Below are 18544 nucleotides of genomic sequence, written 5' to 3'. Positions count from 1 at the left end.
TCCACAGAGAGGTTGTATTTGTCCTGTAAGTTTGAAAAATGTTCCGCAGTTCATCAGTGACCTGAGAAAAGGGGGAGAGTGTCTTCCTCCTTTTCCACTGAGAAAAATTCTCTATCTATTCAGCGCAAATAGTGATACAGTGATGCCTTTTTAAAAGCCCCTGGATTGGGCTTTTTGGTATTTGAGGACACTTTAAGACAATTAGTTGAAATTAGTTCCACCAGAGATCTATTTGCTCAGATGTTTCCATCTTTGAAGAACTGTCAGTTTGATCTGAGTGAGTTACTGTTAGATGGTTAGAAGCATATGGGAATTGCCAGTTGATGGCACTTCTCCTTGGAGTATATAGCATTAGCTTTCTTTTGTTTTACACTAAGATCAGTCTCTCAGTAGAGCTTGTCTTGAAGTTGTGGGCCTTTGCAGGTATTTCCTGGCTCATGCATGGTATTGTAAAGGAGTTATGGGGGTATACATGCATAAACATGCACATCCCATCAGTTTTTATTTTTATTTATTTATCTCATTTTGGAACTGCCATCTCCCTCACAGAGAGACTCTGGGCAGTTTACAGTAAAATATTAAAACATAGAAACAATATATAGCCAACACTCCAGAAGACAGGCTTAGGATACAGGAGGATCTGGACAGACTTGAACACTGGGCGCTATCTAACAAAATGAAATTCAATAGTGAAAAACGTAAGGTTCTACATTTAGGCAAGAAAAACCAAATGTACAGGTATAGTATAGGGGGTACCTTGCTCAATAGTAGTAACTGTGAGAGGGACCTCAGAGTCCTAGTGGACAATCACTTAAATATAAGCCAGCAGTGTGCTGCAGCTGCCAAAAAAGCCAACACAGTGCTAGGCTGCATTAACAGAGGGATAGAATCAAGATCACGTGAAGTGTTAATACCACTTTACAATGCCTTGGTAAGGCCACACTTGGAATACTGCATCCAGTTTTGGTCACCATGATGTAAAAAAGATGTAGAGACTCTAGAAAGAGTACAGAGAAGAGCAACAAAGATGATTAGGGGACTGGAGGCTAAAACATATAAGGAACGGCTGCTGGAATTGGGTATGTCTAGTTTAACGAAGAGAAGGACGAGGGGGGACATGATAGCAGTGTTCCAATATCTCAGGGGCTGCAACAAAGAAGATGGAGTCAGGCTATTCTCCAAAGCGCCTGAAGGCAGGACAAGAAGTAACGGGTGGAAACTAACCAAAGAGAGAAGCAACCTAGAACTAAGGAGAAACTTCCTGACAGTTAGAACAATTAACCAGTGGAACAACCTGCCTCCAGAAGCGGTGAACGCGCCAACACTGGAAGTTTTTAAGAAGAAACTGGACAGCCATTTGTCCGAAATGGTATAGGGTTTCCTGCCTGAGCAGGGGGTTGGACTAGATCAGGGCTTTTCAACCAGTGGTACAGGTACCACCTGTGGTACATTGGCACCTGGCAGGTGGTACGCGATCATCCTAGAAAAGTGGTAGCGGGAGAGTGGAATGAGCTGAACTGGTGGCAGCACCGCACAAGCCTGAGCGAGAGATGGCTGGAGCTGCAGGGCTGTCAGGGCTCAGCAGAAGCGCCAGGATCAGTGCCAGGCTCCAGCTGGAGCTCGGCGCTGATCCTGGCGCTTCTGCTGAGCCCAGAAGAAGCGCCGATCAGCTGGAATGTTGCAGCATCTCCAGGGTCTTGTGATTTACATTCAGATGCTTGGCAACTGATTCATATTTATGACGGTCCCAGGGTCCCAGGGTCATGTGAAGTGACCAAAACCTGCTGCAACCACCCAGCAGATGGGGGGGGAATAAAAACCAAACACCCCCCACCCCACCCCTGCTGCCAATCTCAACAGAAATGCTCAGAACAATGAAAACCTCGGACAGGAGGAAGAGCGCCGCCAGGTGGGCAGGCAGGCGTCTTGCTCGACTGTGGCTTGGGGGGCACTTTTTTCAGTGCCATTGTAACTTCGAACAGTCACTAAGCAAACTGTTGTAAGTCGAGGACTACCTGTACTTCATCACTTTTTTCTTTTCTTTTTTATGGGTCATCAAGTTTTTGACACCTTGCTAGGCGACTGGTGGTACTTGGATATTGCCATATCCTAAAAGTGGTACAATGGGTGAAAAGGTTGAAAAGCCCTGGACTAGATGACCTCCAAGGTCCCTTCCAACTTTATCATCATTATTATTATTATTATATAAAGGTTAAAATGTAAAAGGAGACAAGTTCCTTGCAAAAGTCTTCGTATGTATAATGTGAAATCTGAAAAAAAAATCTTAGCTCGTTTGGGTGATTCCATCTTGTGTTGGCAGTACCTGTGTTCACCAGATGCTTTAAACTGCTCCTTTTCAGATATTGGAAATGCAATATCTTTACAAAAATCATGTACTCTGAGTTCTTGCAAATAGATTTGAGTAAACATCCATATCTCCCAACTCTATTTATCTTCCGATAGAAATAATGCAACTCAATCTTACCTAAACCCAGCAATATCTTTAATGCTGTGCAATAGCCAGGAGTTAGACCAATCTGCAATGAAGATCTTATCCTTTAGTTGTGCTGTTGGTGCATATTTGTTACAAAATAAAATTGCAAGTTTGAGCCAAAGCAGACTTACTTAGTTTCTCTTCCTGTGATTTCTGAGTTACCTTTCAGTTTTGCATTTGATTTTTTCCCCCAGTCATTTCAAACCTAACCTGAACAATAGCTGTCCTCTTTCTTCTGCAGATTCAGTTACTGGAAGAGAGAATCTAGTTAGTTGGGGAGAATATACTTGTTCTAGCTGGACGTAGAAGTGCTTTGCTCTATTTTATTCCTTCTCTATTGAAAGTGACACTTTAAAACCCCTTTGCTCACAAGGATCAGCCCTCCCTCCCTTCCAGCTGTCTTTTTGTGTTGCTGAAAGACCAGGGCTTTGGTGATGGGTTTGCTTGTGGTGCTCCGTGGGGATAGAGAATGGGGTGGAATTCAAGCTTGGGTAATGGTGACTTCACTTCTCCCTCATTTCTCTTTCTGTCTGTCTGTCTGTCTGTCTGTCTCTCTGTCTGTCTGTTTCTTCTGCAGGCGCTTCTTTGAGGGCGTCTCTCACTCTGGTTCCCAGACTGAGATCAGCAGTCTGCACAGCCAAAAAGGGCAGGAGCAAGAGTCGGGCAGCCCTGTGAGTTGTTATTCCTTCCTTCCTTCCTTCCTTCCTTCCTTCCTTCCTTCCTTCCTTCCTTCCTTCCTTCCTTCCTTCCTTCCTTCCTTCCTTCCTTCCTTCCTTCCTTCCTTCCTTCCTTCCCCGACTTTCTGGTTTGCCCATCTGTGCTTTAATAACAATTCCCACTACATGCATTTGCTTTTCCTTCTTCTGTCTTTCCTTAATGAGCTTCCTTTTTCCAATTTAGAAGAAGTAGGATAGGAGCAAGCCAACCAAACTTACTGAGCTGGGCCCCCTGGGTTCCTGCAGTGACCAAATGAAAGGGAGGGTGGCTATTTTTCCTCTACAACCCCTTCTGTGGCCCATGGGTCTGTTTCCAATATTCCGGACAATGAGAAAGCACAATGTGTTTTGACTTGTGCCTGTTCTTTCTATGTCTGGAATACCTCTGCTTCTGCTCCTAAGATTTCATGGATCCAAAGTTGTCACTACTCATCCATTTTCTTCTTCCCTCCCCCATGCCTGCTTGCTCTCTGCCCACTCTCCTAGGGAGAAGCAGAGAAGTGGAAAGTGGGTATCCCACGCACCCAAGATGAGGCTGCTGTGGAAAATGCAGCTATGGTGAGTCCTCTCCTTTCCTGGCTGTTTTACGAAGTTTTTGCCACCCTATCTGATCTGGGAGTTTATCCAAATGAGCAAATGGTTTTCTTCATGTTGCTCATCCGATCCCTAGTTGTCAATGGCCATCAGTCTGACACTTATTCTGGGCAAATGATAGGTATTCCACTGGGAACAGAACAGTCTTTGGGTCCAGATTTCCAAATATTGTACATTTGAGTGTTCCTAAGCTAAAACAAACTTTCCATCTCTCCTGCTGCAGGGATTTTGGGATGGTTGGCACCTGCAATGTAGATGTGCCCAACCTTTGCCGCTTACTCATGGGACCCTGCCACATAGGGTCATACAAAAGCATGGGACCCTGCCACATAGGGTCATACAAAAGGTTTTTTTTTTTGCTTTGACCCATCAGAAACTCATTAGCTCACAATAAAGAGATGCTTACTCTGGGTGATTTGTTATATTGTTTCTCATGAGTAACCATGTGTATGGGGACTAGACAAATTGTTTGGAGAAATTTTTAGAGCAGTAAACTTTATCTTTCATAAACTAAGCATTTGTAAGTGGTTGGTCTGAGCATCTTCCTGCTTCAGTCTTTTCTAATGTCTGTGTGAGCAGCAGCTTTAGAGGTGGTGGGAGAAAATGACTCAAGGAGCCCTTGAGATACATTGGCAATGTTTGGGGAGATTCTAGCATTAATCTTTCTGGATCTGTGCTAGATACACTAGCATTATGTATTAGTCATCCACTCTGTGTATTCTGGGTACTACTCCCCAATACTAATTTACATGAAGAACAGTACCCTGTGCTTTCTTCTACTCTATCAACATCAACAGTCTCTGTGGGTACTGAAACATTTAAAGCTCTTGCTGGTATTTCTATATATTGGAGTAGCGGTGGATGGAATGAAGGGAATTTAGGAAACACAGTGGTTGCACATAGCTCTGTTTGATTGATACATTCTGCTGGCCAGTTCAGTTGTTGATTCATCCCACCACCTCATTGCATAGTGGAATCACATATTCTTTATTTGTACAGGTAGTCCTTGACTTATGACCATTTGCTTAATGATGGTTTGAATTAATGATGGTTCTGGAAAGGGTGCTGTGCAGCCTGTAAAGCACTTCTGACCACTGCAAAATATTGCATTACCACCCTGCAGTCTCGGGATCATGATCTGGCTTCTTAGTAACCAGTTTGCATTTACAATTGCTGTTTGCAGTCTTCTCTGCTGGCTTCCCCAGAAAGTCAGTGCAGAGATGCTTGCAAGCCTGCCAAGAGGACTCTTTCTCAGCTCTGAGGGTTGGCTGAAAGAGCTCCCTGCCAAAGGATTTCAGCTCCATGTCTACTTGGATTGTTGAAATCCACATCCAAATCCAAAGCGAGACCCTACTGAAATCCAAGCAGACATGGAGCTGCAATCCTTCGGCAGGGAGCTCTTTCAGCCAGCCCCCAGGGACGAAGGGAACTGAAATCCAAGTAGGGATTTCAGCCCTGAGCAGAGAGGCAACATGGTAAGGTAAGGAGCACCGGGTGCCTCAGAGTGGGGAAAGCCTTGAGAGACCTGGTACAGGTCGCATGTGAGTATCTCTGCTCAGGGGCTGAAAATCCTGCTTGGATTTTGGCAGGGAGATTTTCAGTTCCTGAGCGGAGAGATACTGAACATGCACCCTGCACCAAGTCTCCCAAGGTCTCCCCCGTCCCCTGAGGCACCCTACGTGCCTTACATGGGATTCCCCTGTTTAATCATCTGTGAGAGTGCTTAACAACCTCATTCAGGAATGCCAGAATTGTGGTCATTGAGTGATGCAGTCATGTGACATCTCACTGAACAACTGCTTTGCTCAACAACTAAGATTCTGGTTACAATTGTGGTTGTAAGTCAAGGACCACCTGCAGCTTTGCAGGCACAGTCGAGGATTTTCTCCCCACCTTCTAGAATCATGTAAATTAAATTTGGCTCTTTTTTTAAAACTATGGAACAACTCATAATTCAACCTTCCTGTTAGCATTCTTTCTGCTTCTGTCTGTTTGACTGGGATGAACTACAGAGATGGCCGTAATGATGTAGCAGTGGGGGTAGAAATGTGCATTAGTGAACTGAGGTGTAGGAAGGGGTTGAAGAAAAAGCTTGCAGGGTGGGTAAGAGGCATGCCAATAAAGCCATTCCATTTGACATTCTTCTGGGGCTCCAAAGCAAAACACATCCACAAACAGACTTTCCAATGCTTTCTGTGCATCGTCATTTCTTTGGTTATTGGGCATATTGGAAATATAATAACCACATGATCTCAGGAGCTGGAGGCAAACGATTCCTGTCCAGGAGGCGCAGCTGAGACGGTATTGAAGGAGAGCAGCATGGACAGGCTTGCCCAACTGAGCAATGTAAGCAAGCCGGAGTTCCCAGCCACTGTTTCCCCCAGGTAAGAAAGGCCCCACCTGTAATGGGCAGCTGATCTTGCATAGGTAGCGGCTATGTTGGCCATGCAGAGGTTCTTCCATCTTGGGGCCAATATTTCAGGTAGAAATCCTAAGTCTGCTGTGGCTCAGGCATGGATTCTTGGCCTAAGATTTCTTCAGGTGTTTGAAGTCTTCAAAAACCTAAGATGTTTTCCCAGATACCCTTTCAACCCTAAACCGGCATAGCATATAAATAATCAAATCACAGGTGATGGTACACTTGGTTGATTTTTGTAGACTTTGACAAACAATATTGTTTTACGGCGTCCAGTTAATCCCCGTTGCTAGGGTGAACTTCTTAGCCTCCCTGCCCCTCTTCAGTCTCTGTGTTTGGGTCTCAATAGCTGTTGATGACTTAGAAGCTCTGGCCACTGATGGCTTTTGCTCAGAAGCTCAGCAGAGACTTTCTCTGGGCATCTGAGGCCTGACTATCCTCCCCCAACCTGTGCTGATAAACCTGCTGTTTGTCTTTCAGCAAAGCTGAGAACAAGCAGCTTTGGCGACCTCGCAGTATGTCTGTCAAGGATAGACAAAACTCCAGGAGCCACAGTGATCGAACCGGTAGCCTGGACAGTGAGGGCTCCCCAGATTCCCGGCAGAACAGCCAGGTTAGTGGGGTGAGAAAGGCTCTCTCCTGGCACGGGGCGGGGGGGGGGAGGAGGAAGAGAAATGCCTTAAATGGGGAGTGGAGAAACAAAACCAAAGTAATAGAGACATTTGCAACTTTCCCAAGACAGCCAAAGTCTCTCCTACCTTTATGGTCTTTCCTGATGCAGGGATTGGAACTATCCTGATCATGGCTTTCCTTTGCTGCTGCAGGTGCCCCGGAAATCTGTGTATGATCAGCTCAACCAGATCCTGGTCTCAGACGAGCAGCTGCCTGAGAGCATCATCCTGGTGAACATCTCGGAGTGGCAAGGCCAGGTGAGGAAGCCCTGAAGGCAGCTGATTGCACAAGGGTTGCGTTTAACTAAACCCCCTGCTCTGAAAGTGAAGGGAAACTTGTGAAAAGCAATTCATGATTTTACAGAGTGGATTGGCCAAAAAAAAAAAAGGTGGGGGGGAAACATTTAAAACAATTAAATGTACATTAAAACAATTAAATTTACAGAGGAGTATACCAGATCAGATGTATAAATAACTCTGCAAATTAATGAATTATATGGTATCAAATGAGTGCAAGGCAATGTAATAATCCAAACATGTTGAACATTCACATAAATTCAATATGACCTGTCTTGGCATAATTTTGCTGTGAAAAGCATCATACCAGATTTCAATATTAATCCCAAATAAGTCCTTCTTGTAACCTGTTAGCTCAGGAATAGATCTCAGACTACAGAGCCAAGAACAGGAGAACTTTGAGACCAGAGATGTCACACATCTGTTTTAGCTGCTTTTCTTTATGTTTCTTGCTTTATATTGGCAGTACCTGTGTGATCAGCTCCAAGAACACAAGCAACCCATGGTCTCCACCTGCTCCATGGCAGATGTCCAGGCTGCCTTCAACACAATTGTTTCTCGCATTCAGAGATAGTGAGTATAGTCAGCCAAGGCCATGGTGAACAGATTCTGACTGGTTTCCCAAGTTAACCATGTGCCTGAGAACTTTGGTACTTGGTTATGTAGACCATGAAGCCACCCTGGTTGTAGCTTCAGAGATGGGAATTCCTTTTTTTATTTGGTCCAGCTTTCCACAGCCCATTGCTTTCCTGGGCAATGATGCGCAGCTTCCCATTATCTCCAACTGAAAGACTGTTGGCTAGTTAGGAAGGCTAGGACCGTCTAACGGAGGGTAAAGCAGAGGGAGTGTTGGCAGTAAGTAATGGGGCTTTGGTGTTGCTCTACTGGATCTGCAGCCTTCGAACTTCTCAGAATTTCTCTTCCTCCACAGCTGTAACTGTAATTCCCACATGCCTCCTCCAGTGAAAGTAGCTGTGGCAGGGGATCAGAGCTATCTGAGCATCGTCCTGCGCTTTTTTGTGGAGCAACTAGCCAGCAAGACTCCCGATTGGCTGAACTACCTCCGTTTTCTTGTGGTGCCCTTGGGTAAGAGTCTTGCCCACTGGCGCCAGTTCTGAAAAGCTGTGGCATATTCTAAACCAGGGGAGCCTTCCTTCCTCTTTTGTTAGCATGCAAAAGCAGCTATGCCAACCAGGAAAAGAAAACATGGGCTAGAGAAATGTGGAGGTGAGGCAATTTGCTATTCATGTATGTTTGCTTAGACCTTTGGCTCAACTTTGTGAGGAGAGGATAAGGAAATTATCTTGTTTATATCCTGCACCTTTTTCTTCCCTTTGTTTAAATGCTCTGTATCCTTCCCAGGCTCTCACCCCTTGGCCAAGTACCTTGGTTCAGTTGATAATAGATACAGCACTCTGTTTCTGGATGCGGCCTGGAGAGAGGTCTTTAGCAGAGTTGAAGCCCCTAGTTCAGGTAAGAGCTAGAATTAATTGGCTGGAGCAATACAGAGCAGTAATGGGATATCTGTTCTAAGAAGCTGTTTGGCTTCACTGGTGCTCTACGTGCCCCCTCCAATCCCCTCTCTCCATCTCTTTCCAGATACTGTGGACATCCCTGGCCGGGTTGCTCAGTTCATTACAGGTGCCAATGTATCTCACCAGCTACCCATTTCAGAGGCCATGTTGACCTACAAACAGAAGAGGTAGGAGAGCTTGCAGTCTTCCTTTCATCTCTCCTTCCATTCACTCTCTTTAAGGCTTCGCTAAGTAACAGAATTACTTATTTGAACCCACGTAACATGGAGCCCATCTCTTTTGGTGCATGGCTGCATCCCCATATTTCTTGGCGTGTGGGAGGGTGCTATGCTGGGCTGGGCAGTGAGGCCTGATAAGAGGAGGGAAACTGTTTGTTTTCTGCATTTTGAGATAGGACACATACAAAACATACTGTAGTGAATACTCTGACATAGGTCTTATAAGTTAAAAACAGAATAATCTCTGTGATGCTTCCAAACCAGAAAAAAAAACTGTATTTGCCTATGTATAGCACAGCTCTTATCTACTTGACATCATTTACCTACCCATTATGAGCTGATATCTCCCCACCCCCACCCCCCAAAATACCAAATCATCCTTCTGGAAGCACCAGGCAGTTGTCGCTTCTACTTTACATGATCTCTTTTCCATGTGTTTCCAGGGAACGTGACCAGGTTTTGCACTGTGATCCTCATACTGCTCTTAAAGGACAGGGCAGCAGGGAGAAAGCAGAATAGATAAGCAGGTTTTTTTCTGCTTTTGCTCCAGAATAAAGGCTGGCCTGAATAGTCATTTGGGGAATTGCAAGTGCTGTTTCTGTCCTTCCTCTCCCCACGGTTCAGGTCTATGGGGTACATCAGGCTTTTCCCTGCAGCCAAGGGGGACTGGCACACAGTATGTACAGCTGGCTTGCTGCACTCAATAGGGGAGTTTCTGGGGAGGTCGGGAAAGGACTCTGCTTTTTGCTGGAACATTCCTGGACTGAGGGAAGCTCTGCCCTCCCCAAGCAGACTTCTTATTGAATTGGAGGCATAGTGATCTTTTCATTTCTATAAGGTTTATTTCACAGCTGTTTTAAACACTATTCAAAAGGAAGTTGCATGTCTCAGAGCAAAGCACCAGCCTTCAAAATCATCTTTATTACCAGGGATGCATTCAGCTTCCACGTAGATCCCACATATGTTTTCACAGACTAGCCATACAGGCCTTTATTTTAGATTTGCCCAGCAAAAAGGCAGACGGTGGAGGCTAGAAAGGGCAGCAGGGGGGGAAACCTCATCAGTTTGCTTCCTGGTGAAGTGATGTTTTCTATCTGATAGATTCTCTACAACAGTTTCCCCTCAAATAACCCACCAGTCTGCAGATGCTGAGGATACCAGCTCTAAATTAACCTCTGCTGATTTGCTCTGACGAGCAATGCTGTGCTAAAGCCCCGCTGATGGGACAGCTTCTGCCAGGAAATGAAACCTTTCCAGTTGCTCTGTGAGAGGATGGGGAGAAGGGTGGGGCAGGGTCATAAAGAACTGACTTAAGTTATCTGGACACGTGACAGTTGTGAGGATGTGGCTTCCTGCCCCCATTGCCATGTACAGGTCTTCTGGTATTGCTTTGTAGGCATTTGAAGTGGTGGCTTCTGCCCAGAACCTGGACTGCATGTAGGTGATGCGTCTTCAGCTAGCTTGCCACCCTCCGGCTGCAACATAACACACACATGTATTCCCCAAAATGACTGCATTGCTTGTTGTTGTCTAAATAGATCTAGAAATGCCGGTATTAAAAATGAGCTTGGAATTGAGCAAGTTCTGTGCATTGCAGAATCTGCAGTTACTTTGAAGAAGGAAGCCTGCGGGCTAAAAGTGGCCTCCGAACCTCTTTTGGGGGGACTCTTGGGAGATCCCAAAAATGTATCATTGAAACTTAGCAATGAGCTTTCAGTTTACACAATATATTTTTTTATTATGGAAAGCAAAAGAGGTGCTTTAAGTTTCTAGTAGACTTGAATGCACCTATTTTATTTTTATTTTTTTTTAAAGGTTATTAAAATTCTCCCTGATGTTGTTACTGTATGTCCCCTGTGGCTTTAACTGTCAAAGATGGGGTTGGGAAAGATGGTGCTGTGTAACTCAGTACTCAGATAACTGAAGGCAAAGAAATCAAACTGTGGGTAGGAGGGCAAGGCCTACATATGTATTTTTAAACAATTCTCCATTATTAAAGTACACTGGTATTCAAGTCAAAAGTTAAAATGATGAAATGTTGGCATTTTCTAATACTAAAAGGAGCTTAAAGAGCTTTGAATAAATTGCTCCTACCTCTTCCCCCCCCTAAACTTTCTAAAAAAAACAGAATAGAGTTTTGCCAATACTCCAAAACACATAGTAGGTGGAGAGAACCTGTCTTTGGCGTTAGTATACCATTCATACATTTGTATTTCTTCTGGTAGTTCTTTGACAACCATTCCTCAGAGAGTGCATGTATTCTGTTAACAAATTCACCTCATAACGCAGAGCCATAGGGAAACATAGGGTGTGGCATTGAAAGCATGTTCAGTTAATGTGTGGAGACAGAACCCAGCCAACATCCCAGTTGAGCAGAGAAGGCTCTAGCATCTCTCTGGTGAATTGTTTGCAGTGCATGGAGTTCCAGGTCATTTCAGATACCCTGTTGTTGTGGGGAAAAATAATTAAAAATAATTTAATAGCAGTGGCAATGATTTGCAGTTTTTTCATGCTTGGTATCTGAATGGAGAGGACATGAGCATTCATACCAAATGAAGATGGCTAGATCTGTGAGAGCAGCAACACTACAGTTAGGCAAAATGATTAGAGAAGGTCTGTAGCGGAAGTTTGACATGTCCATCTTTGGCTTTGGTCTCTGCCAGGCAGGAGATGACAAAAAAGGCCTCCTTTGAGCAGTAAATGCATATTTTTAAAAAGCCATTCTGTTTAATTCACTGGTAGTAATAGGTTTATTCGATGGAACAATATGTTTTTAAAGGGGTTGGCAGTGAAGACTGCTGCTAGTTTGGTACCCTCACTCTTGTTCCTCAGCAAACTGCCCCTCCTTGCTCTTTCTTTTTCTCTTTTTCTCATTCTCTATTTCTCTGTCTCTCTGTTTCATTTGAATTCTGTCAGCTTTTTCATTCTCTTTGCCTTATGATTGTGGCTTAGAACAACTTATCCAAAGAGAAATGGCTTCTGGGCCTCTGGTTTGCTGTCTGGGAAAAGGCAGGCAAATGGGCAGGGTGGCTGGGCAGGTGGTCTACCCAGGCTGTCATGTCCAAGCCCCCACCAAATGTGGAGTCATTGCTGGTACCACTGTTTTGTAGGACAGCTCTCTCTTTCTTTGAGACAGATTGTGAGCAGCTGTGCCATAAATACTGCAAAGTACAGTAAGTATGGTATGTTAGGTGGAAAATTGTTCAAAACATTTGAAATGTCGCTGTTCCTCTTCATGGAATTTGAGCTGTCTTCTGCTGAAAGCTAACCAGGAACACCTTGGAAAGTGGCCTTGGGAAGAAATGTCATGCTCTCTAATCACTAATTCAAGGGTCACCAGGAGTTGCAGTGGATCTTTCTTCTCTCCCCTCCCCTCCCTTCCCCGGTTGAGTACAATATAGCATTGATGGCTCAGCCTTGCCAAGTGAGATGGGCACTGTGTGTTGTCTACCAGCGCCAGAGTCTTAACTGCTTGTATTCAAGTAGTGCTTATGCCTGTCCCTCTTCTTGGTTTTTGGCATTCAAGGAAAAGAAGCCTCTATTTTGATTTTTATATCAGGTATTGGACTGTGGCTTGCTGCAGTGTTGCCTTTCTCTTCTGTGTCCGTCCGTCTCATCTCTTTGTCTAGGAACAGAATGAGTGCTTCCCCTGCCTGTCTTGCCTGAGGCCAGGCTGCTGGCTGTCCCTGGTTGCATGTGAGACCTCCCGCCTGTGGAAGTCACAGAGAAGGAAGCTGGCCTGTCTTCCTTCCTCCTGAGTCTCTTCTGCATTTGTCCCTTTGCCTTCCCATCTTTCCTGCGCACTGTGATCCTGTGCTCAGCATTGGGGTTGCGCGGGGGGAAGTTTGCTATGCTGTGTGAAAGTGAGGGAACCATCCCGCTTCCTTCCACCTTCCCGAGAAAGAGACACCGTTGCTTGCCTCTGCGATAGCTGCTTGTTTATTACATCAGGCTTTTGCTGGGGTTGCCTGGCCAAATCCTGGAATCAGTCCATTTCTCCCAAAGCTGCCCTTTCTGCTCGTGTCCAACGGCACTGCAAGGGGAGGGGGCAGAGCTATCCGACAACGGTTGGTAACGTGACCAGCAAAGGATGATGGGAGGCAAAGCTTTGGGCGAGCTCCACTTCACAGGTGGCCTTTGCAGGTGGAGGACTCTGCAGGGACTTGCCATTTGTAATTACCTCTGTTCCATTTTTACAGCCCAGATGAGGATTCCTGTCAGAAATTTGTGCCGTTTGTTGGGGTAAGTGCGCTGGAGTGCATCAACCAGTAATTGCTAGAGCAGAGTTTTCTAACCCTTGTGAACTTTAAAATGTGTGGACTTCAACTTCCAGAATTACCCAGCCATTTTCTTTGCTTCTTGAGATGCCTGCAGAAGAAATTGAATGTGTATGCCTTGCATAAAGGGGTCTGTTGCAAGTTGGTTTTTTGGGTGGGCCCATCCGGGATGTTTGCAGGGTGTGCCCAAAAAGTCAAGATGGCAGTCCTGATGGTGCAATGAAATCTCCACCCATGATGCACGTAAAAATCAGGCAGCTTCTGTGACTTTTTGAACTCCACACTGCGGATCTCCCTGCCCCCCCCCCCATGCACCAGATCTATCTGTCAGGGTGGTAGAATATTGCCTGTTACAATTTCTTGATTTTGAGCAACTTTTTTTTCCTCCCACACAGGTGGTGAAAGTGGGACTTGTGGAGCAGTCCTTCAGCACTTCAGGTGAGAGATGGGCACGGGTGGTGATAAGAGTCGGGTCCTTGAGGCAGCAGTCATGCTGTTTTCACTCCTGCCTCGTATCCTGCAGACCAGGGCAAATTTGGGGTAATTATGGGGCGGAGAACCGAAATCACGCTATGGCAACCTGCCTCAATTATAACCTCTCCTGGTTTTGCACATCACTGAGGCCCAGGCTTTTGAGAACAACAAAAACAGGAGAGGCAAAATGAATCAATACCTGGTCATACCTCGATAGAATCATGGCAGTTCTCTCATTTGATTGCATTGAAATTTGGGGAGCTCCTCTTTAAACCCACTCGTCCTTTTCCATCTTTTTCTGATGCTGTTAGGGTTTCAAACTGAGGAGAGTTAGGACCCTTCCCCCTCTGTCCTCACATTCTGTCATTCTCCCTCCTCAACCACCATCCCTTTAGCTGGGAAGTCTGGAGGGGAGTTGTTATGGCTACATCTGTTGTTTCATTTGGTTTTTGGATCTGCTGAACGCTACAGTCATGTTCAGGCGAATGCGATTACATCTCTCCTTCATTTCTAAACCCATCATATAACATTGCAGAGAGACAAGGAGATTGGGGGAGAGAAATGTAGAGAATAGGCTGGTGTTCCTCTACCTTATTTTTGGTTTTACTGTTAATTGTTTTATCGGATTGTTTTTACTGAAAATCGTTTAAATTATTTTTGTATACCTCTCTGAGCTCCTTTGGGATGAAGAGGGTGTTTTGCCAAGTGCCAGGGTTGACCAGACAATTGGCTCTTTTGGGTCTAGAGACAAGAAGCATATCAATGAATAAAGTTAAGCCTTATTATTAACTTAAGCAAACAAATTTAAAAGCATAACATAAAAAGCTATATACTATATAGCAGGGGTAGGCAACCTTGGCTCTTTTATGACTCGTGGACTTCAACTCCCAGAATTCCTGAGCCAGCCATGCTGGCTCAGGAATTCTGGGAGTTGAAGTCCAAGAGTCATAAAAGAGCCAAGGTTGCCTACCCCTGCTATATACCAACAAGATGGTACCCAAATGTCTTACAAGCTATCAGGAGTTCCTTAATGACAGCAGATGCCTCCCAAGGTCTGCTCAATTTCCCCAGTACCCAGTGCTGGGCTCTGTGCAGAAGCTTCCAGCTTAAAGGCCAGTATTAAGTTTTCATTAAAATCTGGCACCATAACTTCATGGCTCTGCTTCTAAGGTCATGACACCGCAAGATCTAACTTTGAACGGATGGCACGTGACTCTGGAGGCGGCACTGAAAGTCTGAAACTTTCACAGATAAGAAAAGCTTTGGAGCTATGTGAAGACCCCTCCTCTCCCCTCCTTTATTCAGCAAGAACGCAAAACAAATAGGTTAGCTCAGAACGAGCTGAAAACTTTACAACTTTTCTTATATCTGAAGGAGAAATCAAAATATGTCACTCAGCTCCTCAAAGTACAGTGGTATTCCACATTGTCATTACAGAGAGATGACAGTGCTTCTTGTTGTTTTAAAAGAGTTTGTTCTGTGACCTGTGTAAAATGTAGCTCAAGAGAAGAGGTGTTATACTATTAGAGAAAAAGTGCTGTTTTGGCATTTGTCTTTTGAGAAAATTCAAAAGGGCGCAAAAGCGTGTATTATTACTGAGTAAAATTAAATATCTCTCCCTGCATTCTCCCTCCTTTCTTTCTGATAAAGGAATAGGAATCAAATAATAACGGTAGTTATTGTGGCTCTAGGGCAGAGGCGCAGCCAATTTATTTGTGCTCCACATTTTTTACCAAGAGATTGTGCTGAAAACACTTGTTCAAATATAAATATCACTGTATCAAATGTATCCAATTACATGAATTCAATTACAGTTCATTTGGAAAATACCAAGTTTAACTAAGCATGAAATAAATCATGTACATTAATCATTTCTAATAATAATAGCATATTCAGTAGTTCATATCTAGATAGACCAAACAGAAAAAAATCTGAAAAACGAAGCATAGAAAGTGGAAGAACTTCGTTGTTGTTGTTTTCAACCAGGAAGAGATTCATTGAAATCCCATGTCCTAAAACCATAGAAGAGGCTCATCTTGGATTTTCCCTTCAATCTAGTTAGGCAGGAGAGCATCAAGAGTCTCAAGACGCAATGCTGTTTTGGTTCCAGATGTAGGGAAAAGCAAACAGATGTCAACAGCATGCCATGGGTTTTTTTTTGCTGAATTGTCCAGGAACATACCACATACTGTTATAAAACTGTTTTCAAACCACAGTGGCTGGGTTGACACAACGGACTAAGCTGAAATCACATTGTGACGTAGCTTGTATGCAAATCCAGCTGGTGCCTCTATCCTTTCCTTGTTCCTTCTATAGCGGCTACCTTGGTAAGTTTGGTAGGGCAATGCATATGGAAACAACCTAGCTCTGATAGCACATAGAAATCTCCTTTGCTCCTCATTCCAGACAGCCAGGTTTTCCCCCAAGTGCTCTGGGCAACGAGAGATATAATCAGGTGCTTTCCCACAATTTTTCCTAGTTGATTCTGATGATGCCACCATCTGCTCCACCTCACTGCTGAGCTCATCATCTCCATCTGGCGGAGGGATCCCTTATACCAAGGAAGCTGTAGGAACCCCTCCGCCCTCTCCCTCTGTCAGCAGTGGGCTCTCAGGAACTGGGTAAGCACCTTTACATTTACTTATGGGCATTTTGTGACACTATTCACTGGGTAGAGCCCTTTAGTTTAGCATTTTTAGGTTAGCGTAATTTCTTTGGCTAGCAGGCGGCACCAGGGCTTGTGCAGCTTTACAGGGTTGACACTCCAAAACCGGAATCAGAATCTGATTTTGGACCAGAATCCGATTTTGGTGAGGGCATAAAGAGATGTTAGCCTTTACAATGCTTAAAGCACCATTTCACTCCTTAATTTTTGGGGGGAGCACCCCTCCCCCCAGCAAAAATGAAAAAAAATAAAGACAGAGGAGAAGAGCAGCCTCAATTCCACCACTCTTAAGGAAGCTCAAGAGATTGCAAAAGTATATCAGCCCATGTTTTGCACTCCTGGGTTAATTCAGTTCTCCCGAGAAGGTTGAATGATTTCAAGGAGTCATGACAGAAACAGATGAGCAAAAATATGTAAAGGTAATCCCTGAGTTACGACAGTTCACTTAGCAACTGTTCAAAGTTATGACCTAACCCCCCCCCAAGTACTTATGACACAGCCCCAAAATTTCGAATGTTGCAGCACCACGGCAGTTGTTCACACTTATGAATGACCACAGGGGCTCTGCAACATTCGCCCTGCCTATTCCCCTCTCCCAGGTCTCTACAGGCACTAGGCCTGTGGCTACCCACCTTCCGAAGATCCAGGGAGCCTTCCATTTCTTGGCCTGTTCGGTGCTTCAGGCCTTCGGTGCGTTTGCAGAGAATGGAGGCCTAAAGTACACAAGATCACACAAGATCAGTAGAGCGAGATTTTGCGCTACGGATCTCGCCTGATCTCTTAGTACTTTAGGCCTCTGTTCTCTGCAAATGGAGGCCTGGATGAGATCTGCAGCAAAAGGCTTTGCAAATGGAGGGAAGGCCTGAAACACCAAACCTTCCTTCCATTTGCAAAGCCTTTTGCCGTATTTACAAAAGCCCTTTGCCACCGAGAACAGAAGCTGGGAGGGGAACTTGGTTCCCTCCGGGCCTCCATTCTTGTCAGCAAAGGCCTCTGCTGATGAGAACAAAGGCCTGGAGGAATGCATGCTCCCTTCTGGAGCTCCATTTTCATTGACAAAGTGCTTGAGAAGACCTTTGCTGATGAGAAAGGAGGCCCAGAGAGACGTATGCACCTCTCGGGGCTCTGTTTTTGTCAGCAAGGGCCTTTGTTGATGAGAATGGAGGTCCGGAGGGATGCACACTCCCCTCTGGGACTCCATTTTCACTGGCAAAGTGCTTGAGGAGTCTTTTGCTGATGACAAAGGAGGCCCAGCGGGATGCGTGTGCCTCTCTGGGCCTCTGTTTATGTCAGCAAAGTGCTTGAGGAGGCCTTTGCCAATGACAAAGGAGGCTCAGAGGGACGTGCATGCCTTTCTGGGCCTCGGTTTTCATCAGCAAAGTGCTTGAATCAGGGAAGGCCTCAGGTAGTCTGAAGCAGGTGGCCTGTTCCATCACTACGCCCCCATGGCCTTCCCCACCCTGAGATACCTCATGTGTACTTAACGACCCGCGCATCCGATTAGCGAATGCGTGGGCGAAAGTAGGGAGTGATCGCGGTCAAGTTACGCAATTCACTCCTATGAATCCTCGGGTTACAAATATAATTGGCAGGCTCCATTACATTCATTAACTCAAGGACTAGCTGTATTTATCCAGTTAGTTTATTCTTACTGTAGAAATGCTGGAGGTATTTCCAGAATTCTTTGTTTGGGGATCATAACAGTATTGGCACAGGAATGTGTGGTTCCACGAGAAAAGAATATCAAGAAAATTCAACTATTGAATGGCTGGAGACCATTAAAGGAATGAGATAATATCAAAGACTGGTTACAGCAGACATGTCAAACACAAGGCCTGGGAGCTGGATGCGGCTCGCAAAGTAGTTTCATGTGGCCCGCGAAGCCTTCCTGGAAACAGTGAGGGAACGGCCCCCGCTGCCTTGGCCCTGGCCCAGGCCAGCCGGGAGCCAATGTACAATTTTGTGGTGGCCATCTTGGCACTTGCCCCGGTGGACCATGCCTTGGCACTTGCCCCGTCCCACCCCCCTCACCCCCTCAGATCTGTCCCACTCCTGCCCAGGCCCCCACAGGCACCTCAGATCTGTCCCACTCCTGCCCAGGCCCCCACAGGCACCCTTGACGCAAATGATGTAGAAGTGGCCACGCCCACCCAGTAGGCCACACCCACTCCATCCACGCCCACCCAG

At 45.3% G+C, this 18544-nt stretch overlaps 1 protein-coding gene across 1 annotated transcript in view; it reads left to right on the top strand.

The window, feature by feature from the left end:
- LOC107283383 (phosphofurin acidic cluster sorting protein 2) overlaps positions 1–18544 on the top strand; it is a 57308-nt gene that overhangs the window by 36529 nt on the left and 2235 nt on the right. Inside the window, exons 9-21 of the mRNA XM_029283204.1 lie at positions 3072–3165; positions 3697–3768; positions 6061–6188; positions 6701–6833; positions 7045–7149; positions 7655–7761; positions 8120–8274; positions 8551–8661; positions 8788–8889; positions 9560–9617; positions 13141–13183; positions 13614–13656; positions 16172–16313. Coding sequence (XP_029139037.1) covers positions 3072–3165; positions 3697–3768; positions 6061–6188; positions 6701–6833; positions 7045–7149; positions 7655–7761; positions 8120–8274; positions 8551–8661; positions 8788–8889; positions 9560–9617; positions 13141–13183; positions 13614–13656; positions 16172–16313 — 1293 coding nt within the window. The remainder of the gene's footprint in view (positions 1–3071; positions 3166–3696; positions 3769–6060; positions 6189–6700; positions 6834–7044; positions 7150–7654; positions 7762–8119; positions 8275–8550; positions 8662–8787; positions 8890–9559; positions 9618–13140; positions 13184–13613; positions 13657–16171; positions 16314–18544) is intronic.

Source organism: Protobothrops mucrosquamatus, unplaced genomic scaffold (assembly GCF_001527695.2).
Source record: "Protobothrops mucrosquamatus isolate PMUCROS unplaced genomic scaffold, P.Mucros_1.0 scaffold36, whole genome shotgun sequence".
NCBI lineage: Eukaryota > Metazoa > Chordata > Lepidosauria > Squamata > Viperidae > Protobothrops > Protobothrops mucrosquamatus.
This window is presented reverse-complemented; position numbering and strand designations above follow the sequence as displayed.